We start from the raw sequence: 7,967 nt of genomic DNA on the forward strand, positions 1-7,967 counted from the left end.
TAACAGGAGGTTAAATGCTTCAAATGGTTGCATGCAACACTGATGTCATTCTTGCAATCCAATTTTGTGTATAAATATAGCAGCTTCTGGCAGACTGATTACATAATGAGTCAAAGAAAGGGACAACATCAGTTGATATTGCCGTCTATTAATCTCACAAACGTTTTTTGTGAGAAATTAATACTTTTATTCAGCAAGGATGCATTAAAGAAATGAAAAGTGGCAGTAAAGACATTTGTAATGCCACAAAATATTTCTATTTCAAATAAATGCTGTTCTTTTGAACTTTCTATTCATCAAAGAATCCTGAAAAATAAAATGCATCAGTTTCCACAAAAATAAACTGCAATATTATTTGATGTATGATCTTTAATTTAGGCTTATTAAATTCACTGTATTACAGTAATGAGAACGCAATGATAATTTTTTTTTTTAACTCAAAAGCAATTTAGGGTTAAAATGTGTTTAAATATCAAAATATTGGGCAGCACAACTGTTTTCAACATTGATAATAATCAGAAATGTTTCTCGAGCAGCAAATCAGCATATTAAAATGATTTCTGAAGATCATGTGACACTGAAGACTGGAGTAATGATGCTGAAAATTCAGCTGCGCATCACAGAAATAAATGACACTTTAACAGATATTCACATAGAAATTAGCTATTTTGAATTGTAATAATATTTCACAATATTGCTGTATTTACAGTTTTTGATCAAATAAATGCAGCCTTGGTGAACAGAAAAGACTTCTTCCAAAAACTCTTTGTTGAATCTCAATAGGATCTGCATTTTTATACTGAAAAATAAATAAACATATTTTAGGTCATTTTGGAGTTGGGAAACAGAATAATCAAAGTCTTACACTTTTGCATTTCTGTACAGCTTTATTTACCAAACACAAGTTTAAAATGCAATGCAACACTGATCCAGAGCAGATGTTATTTTGCTGAGGTGTCCATAAGCCCACTGGCATGTTAGATATTTATCAAGCATAAGAATAACATGTACACACAATTCTCGTGGACATTAGCCTAATGACGACAGTTAAAATAAATCAACACGTTCTGTTTAGTTCTGATATGTCCTGATTCAATATAAAGAGAAACACACGGTGGGGCTGTAAAAGAGTCTTTAGAATCCACTTAATCAGAATAAAAACACCCCATTGGTTGATTTGTGTGATAAGGCATTACAATTGGTCCCTGTAGAGCTTGACGATTCACGTTTGGTCTGTTCTGATCCGTCCCTCCTACCAATCACATGCAAAGATCACATGATTGGCTGAGGCTGATTGGTCTAACTGGGAGTAGTGGGCAGATTAATTACAGCAGAGCACATCACATGATCAAAATATTCAAATTATTACAAAAACTAATTATCCAATGCACCTATCATGTTTAGCAGCATATATATATATATATATATATATATATACACACACATATAATTCACCCCAAGAGACTGTGTGTTAAAAGAAACAAACATCCATCATCACAGGGAGTGTGCTTGTGAGTCTTAATGTGCAGTTTGTGAGAATAAAGTTCTTCTGTAAGTGTGATTGTGAAACGATGGTGTCTAAAATAGTGTGTTTACAATATCATGTTACAGTTACTTACAAGTAAAGCGTATAAACACATTTTGTCTAACTGCACTTCTGAGTGGAGTTATGGGTTTCCTGTTTTCCACAAACCGTCCTCACCCCACATCCTTCCATAAATCTTCCGCTCTCTCTCTATCCTTCCCGTAAAAGCTGGGCGTCCATAATGGGGAGGAACAGATACGTGAACACGACTTCAAACTGGCAGCAGTGAAACAGGATCATGTCCATTTTTAACATCATATTCAGAGCCTGAAGCGTTTAACATCTCCGGCGCTGTGCAAAACACACGGCTTCCTGCTTCTGGGACTCATTAAAAACAGAAAGAAAAAAAAAAACATTAAAAAAAAAAACTGCGTGAATCTCATGAAAGGAATTTAAAAGCCAATAGGATCAAGATTTTTCATGACAAGCACATTTTACCTTGTAATTCTAATTAATGCAATGCAAAAAAAGAGATATTATTTAAACTGCAATATTATTTGATGTATGATCTTTAATGTAGGCTTATTTTATTTTTTAAAAATTTAAAAAAAAAAACTGCGCCCAATCAGATCAGGGGTCGTGGCTTCAGAAGAATGCCATTGATGCGAAGTGAGGTCGCCCGCAGTCAGCGCCCAATCAGATTAGAGGGGCGTGGCTTCAGAAGAATTTATCATTAACGCTATAGTGTGGTCGTCCGCAGTCAGCGCCCAATCAGATCAGAGGGAGTGGCTTGAGAAGAATTTATCAGATGCGAAAGTGAGTTCATGTAACATCATCTGCAGTCAGCGCCCAATCAGATTGTGGGCGTGGCTTCGGAAGAATGTCACCAATGCAAATGTCAGGTCATCTGCAGCCAACACCCAATCAGATCAGAGGGCGTGGCTTCGGAAGAATTTGTCATCAATGCGAAAGTGAGGTCTTCTGCAGTCAGCACCCAAACAGATTAGGAGGCGTGGCATCAGAAGAATTGCTCATTAATGCTATAGTGAGGTCGTCAGCTCCCAATCAGATCAATGGGCGTGGCTTCAGAAGAGTTTATCATCGATGCGAAAGTGAGGACATCATCTGCAGTCAGCGCCCAATCAGATCGAGGGTGTGGTTTCAGAAGAATGTCATCAATGCAAAAGTGAGCTCGTCAGATCAGATCAGAAAAAAATTGATCAATGCAAAAGTAAGGTTGCATGAGGTCGTCTGTAGCCAGTACCCAATCAGATCAGTGGGCGTGGCTTCAGAAAAATTTATCATTAATGCGAAAGTGAGCTCATCCCCAGTCAGCGCCCAATCAGATCAGGAGGCATGACTTCAGAAGAATTTGTCATCAATGCAAATGTAAGGTCATCTGCAACCAGCGCCCAATCAGATCAGAGGGCGTGGCTTCAAAATAATTTGTCATCGATCAAAAATGAGGTTGCATGATGTTGTTTGCAGCCAGCGCCTAATCAGATCAGTGGGTGTGGCTTCAGAAAAATGTATCATTAATGCGAAAGTGAGCTTGTTCCCAGTCAACAGCCAATCTGATCAATGAGCGTGGCTTTAAAAGAATTTGTCATCAATGCGAAAGTGAGGTCGTGTGACATCGTCTGGGTTGATGAAGACTGAGATGGACTTCCCAGGATTCTCTGTGACCAGCTGCTGGAGTTTCTTCGCGAGCCGGTCGTCTGGTTGCTGATCGGCTCCGGTGTCCGACAGAGGGGATGACAGGTTTGAGCTTCCTCCGCGCCACTGGAGCTCAAGCGTGAGCCGCGACGCAGCTTTTGCGTGCTCGATCGCGCTCCGCAAGTGTTCTGCTGGGTCAGAGCGAACTGACGACAACTTGCGAGCATGCAGCATGGCCATGTCGTCACTGAGATGCTCTAGCATGTTGCATTGCGGGATAAAGTAATTCGGGCAGGTCTTATTCACCAAGCAGTGCTGCAAGTCGTCGATCAACCCAAGCAAACAGTGCGCAGCGTAATCTTCCTGTGCCAAGTACGTATGCGGCAGGCGGTCGCAGGCCCAAAGCATGAGCGAGCGCAGGTGATACGGGCTGATGGCTTTGGGTCGAGAGAGAAGCTTAATAATCAGAGCTTTACAAGCCTGATACGCCTGCATGAGACTCGCAGAGATGCACTTCTTCAGCTGCACCTCGCTGCGTGCAAACGACAAGCGCCATTCGTTTTCCTTCTGGCCTGTAGAAGAGCAAGCAGGCAGCAAATAAAACCCACTAATCACTTCCTCCTCCGTGATTTTCCCATCCCAAAAATGGTTCTCCATTAGCCAGCTTTGGGCCACCGCTGGCCAGCCTTTGAATGACACTACTGGAACCACGTCGTACAGCATCCGACTGCCTCCGACGCCCAAAATGATGGAGATGACGGTTGCGTTGCGCTCGACCTTCTCGACCCGTGGGACACCGCGCTGCGGCTTCTTCTGAATCTCCGCAAGGACCATACTAATGGATTCGTAGAACCAGTCGGCCACCAGCGTGGGTGAGAAAAAGTAATTGGTGGCGCCGTTAACATGGTCTACAACAGTGCAACAGTCCTTCCACTTGTTGATGGTTCCCTCGTCAAACAGACGCAGACTGAGCCAGGAGTGGCAGAGCGCCGAGTGACGCATGTCTAGCGTGACCGGCTGGTTTCGGTCGTGGAGTTTGAGCGCGGGAACCAGTAACGTGAAGTCCATGTCGTAATCAGCTCCCCGCGCATATACCGTCAACTCATCCAGATCCATGTCAATCACGCCTTCCCGGACCCCACCGGACAACAGCAGGTACTCGTTGGCAACCGGAAGCTTCTGGTCCAACTTCTGCACCATGCCTGAAAACAGTAAATTACATCATTAGAGAAGGACAAATTTTGTGCACTTCTACAAAGTAGATAAAACAGACTATCCCTGCGTTCCATTCGGAAGGGCTCATCCCAATGCCCTAATCCCTTCAAAGGGTTTACCCTCCGGTGTGAGAGCTTCGAAGGGTTGAAGGGTGTAGGGGACCAAACAACTGTTCATTGAAGTGCCCTTCTGCGTCATCACCATGTTCCCACACGGAGGCGCAGTCATCATGCAAAGAATCTGCGCAAAGGATCATGGGAGCCCGAAGTGTCCATCAGTTGTACCCTTCGAAATCCTTCATTCCGAAGGGCCCTTTGAAGTGGCCAGTTTTGAGCACTTCGGTTTGGAACGACCCTTCAATATGGCGGCCATGATTGTTTTCTCTCCGAAGTGCCCTTTGGAGGGCGATATATCCCGTTTGGAACGCACCGCAAATTTCCTTGTAAAAGGGATTATATTTGACCAAAAAAGCAATAAGATGTTATACAAGTCTTTCATGACAAAAGGAAAGCTATTCCAAGTGGGAAATTTTATTGGAATTCCTACACATTTTGCATTTTAAATAAATAAATTGATTTAAAGATCTTGCATAAAATATATCCAACCAATATTTTAAGTTTATAAAAAAAAACATTCATGTCTTTGTTAAACGTACAAGTTGTATGTACACAGTTACAAAGCACATCACATAAAGATCAAAATACTCAAATTACTACAAAAACAAAAATTCATGTCATGTGTAGCAGCATATCCAACAAAATTTTTTTTTTTTTTTTTTTTTTTTAAGGGTTGGATCTCATGAAAGCCACTTAAAAGCCTATTTTAGTATCATTAATTTTACATCAATTCTCATGAACTTAATGTGAAAAGTATATTGTATAAATTGCTAAGTATTTCTGTATCACTGCATTACTTTTGATTTATAACCTGTAATTAAGTGTAATTTTATTATCATTTTTTTTAAATCACTGTATTACAGTAATGAGAATTTAAAAAATAAAAAAGCAAAACAATTACGATGATATAAATGTGTTTAAATGCCATTAAAATAGCGTCGCAATGAAAAACATCTCACCAGTTGTAAAATAGGCTTTGTTTTCTTTACCCTGGCATGTTTTCATGAGATTCACCCAAAGAGACTGCGCGTCCATCATTGCAGGGTGTGTGTTTGTGTGTATTTTTGAAGTCCTGATGTGCAATTTGTGAGAGCAAAGATCCTTTGTGAAAACAATAGTGTCTGAAATAGTTTCTAAAAGTTTGAAAATGGATGAAAACCCTGACTTCTCCCTTTTGGTCATTGTGATGTCATATGTAAACATGGAAAACAATAGTAGTGGCTCTAGAAATACTGCAGTTTAAAATGCACTTTTATTATAGCTGATCAATGTTTTGCAAGAGAATAGGGAGGAGAATTAAATTTGCAGTGTAATTTTTGCACCTGTAATGTCACAAAATGGCATTGCAAAAATAATTAATTTTCAAATCTATCAAGTCTATTTCAAGTTTAAATTAATGCAAACATCTTTAGTGATATAGTTTTTGGATGCATTTGGCGTCATGAGTGTTGCCACAAAAACTAACAATTTCTATGTTGTAACAAGTTTCGCAATTACGGTATTTCTGACGAGACGTGAACGCAGCATTAGAGGGAATGAAGTGTGTTGCTTCACAGAACAAAATTTCATAATAAAGCAATTGACATAAAGGTTAATCTATAACCACAAGAGCAACAGAGCACATGCAATAGAGTCTACAAAACTATTCCTACACAAACACAAGAACATTTCAGACCAGACAAACAGCCCACAGACTCCTGAAGAAAATAATCCCCAGTCACACCTGAGCTCAAGCTCATGATGAAGTGTACATGTGCCAGCCAGTGACTCCGGGGTATTAAAATCTCCCGTCAGCAGCAGAAGAACCTCCAGAGACGCTCAGAAAAACCAAAACAACTTAGTGATACGTGTGTGTGTGTGTGTGTGTGTGTGTGTGTGCCTTTCACATCTGTCACACTCCTCCAGAGGCCACAGCGAGTTCAACATTCAGAAATACACCTTCAGGCCCACAATTTGAGCATCTATCATAATAAGAGTGCAGTAAACTCAAGCTCAGCATGCTACAGGGTCATTCTGTGTCGACTCAACCAGAGGTCCCCGGCTAAAAATGTTGATTTTGATCTTTTTTCTGGTGAAAGAAATGCATAAATGAAGAAGAAAGCCAAAATATTAAATATCATGGATGTATTTTTACAGAGTAATTCGCTATTTTGTTGAAGTGGATCAAAATGACTATTTGAAAATGTGTATAATTTGACATGATCTCCATATCTATAGGATTGAACCATATAGGGCCTTAAAAATGAGGATAGCAAAAGAAAAATCTGCTAAGAACCAGAATGTGAAATTATATTGAGATCCCTTTAATATTTCTTGAGTTACAGGCATGCAAACTTCGGAAAAAGAATATTTTTGGCACTCGGATAGGTATGTTCCGTGCAATCGTTTTGATAGAGGGAAACAAGATACATTTCTAGCTTCAACATTTTCTGTTCTTCAGACATTCCTTTTTTAAAGAAGCGCACATTTGGTTTTTGACCACTGAAAATGTGCACAATTTAGCAATTCACTCCTGGAGCCACATTGAGATCCCCATATCTCTGGAAGTGAATCATGTATGGCCTTAAAAATTATGATACCAAAAGAAAAGTTTAAGAACTAAAATTTGAAAGGATATTCAGATATCTTTAATAATTCTTGAGCTACATGCATGCAAACTTTGCAGGGGGAAAAATGTTTTTTTGGAAGAAAAGTGCTTTTACCATGTTTTACCATTAGCATATAATGCCACAAAGATTGCTAACGTCAACAGATTTATAGACCTAACAATCTCTGTGTAAAAATAACAATATGATACTGGAATCTTTCTAAAGTCATTTTTACTGTCCTGTTATTTGGCTCTAAATCTCAGATGAAAATCATCATTTTGACCATCCTCTGTCTACAAAATAGTGTATTACGCAGTAATTATTCTTCAATGGCATTTAATTTTTTAGTTTTTATCATATTTCTTTTTTTCTTTCTACAGAAAAAATACTAATAGATTCAGAAATTTTAGCAGGGGACATTTCTGAACTTCGGTTGATTTGACACAGAATGACTCAGCAGCGATCGCAACCCATTTTACTTTCATAATGTGACTTAAAGTCCCCATGAAATCAAAATTAAAGTTTTTTGGGTGTTGACTTGATAATAATAACCAACTCTTTGTTACCTTTGTTACAACATTCAGTGTTATGGAAACGAAATTCACACATTTATAAACTGTAAGAAGTAAACAGCTACAATTTGAGACCAGGAACACATCACGTAACTGTAAGAGTAAATAATAATTATAATAATAATAATGATGATAATAATAATAACTATGCACCCGTTTGTAAGGAAGCTTGTAAATTAACTAATTTCTCTATCCAATGCTGTCACGTCACGTGACAAAAGAACGAACGATTCGAAAGACACGAGAGATGAACTAATCAATTCTCTTTCCGGCTCAGACTGCATTGGTTAAAGCG

General features: G+C 39.2%; 1 protein-coding gene and 1 long non-coding RNA gene across 2 annotated transcripts in view; both read right to left on the minus strand.

Annotated features, from left to right (window-relative positions):
- Positions 1-1,090: 1,090 nt before the first annotated feature.
- Positions 1,091-1,936, minus strand: LOC107689586 (uncharacterized). Its single transcript, XR_001634352.1, has 2 exons — positions 1,620-1,936; positions 1,091-1,303 (listed from the first exon to the last, which is right to left on the minus strand). It is a non-coding gene; the product is annotated as an uncharacterized LOC107689586 (long non-coding RNA).
- Positions 1,937-2,535: 599 nt separating this feature from the next.
- Positions 2,536-7,967, minus strand: part of LOC107689584 (protein MB21D2) — a 9,250-nt gene continuing 3,818 nt past the window's right edge. The window contains exon 2 of the mRNA XM_016487614.1: positions 2,536-4,383. Coding sequence (XP_016343100.1) covers positions 3,119-4,383 — 1,265 coding nt within the window. The 3' untranslated portion in view covers positions 2,536-3,118. The remainder of the gene's footprint in view (positions 4,384-7,967) is intronic.

This window comes from Sinocyclocheilus anshuiensis, unplaced genomic scaffold (assembly GCF_001515605.1).
Source record: "Sinocyclocheilus anshuiensis isolate Anshui unplaced genomic scaffold, SAMN03320099.WGS_v1.1 scaffold906, whole genome shotgun sequence".
NCBI classification, from domain to species: Eukaryota; Metazoa; Chordata; class Actinopteri; order Cypriniformes; family Cyprinidae; genus Sinocyclocheilus; species Sinocyclocheilus anshuiensis.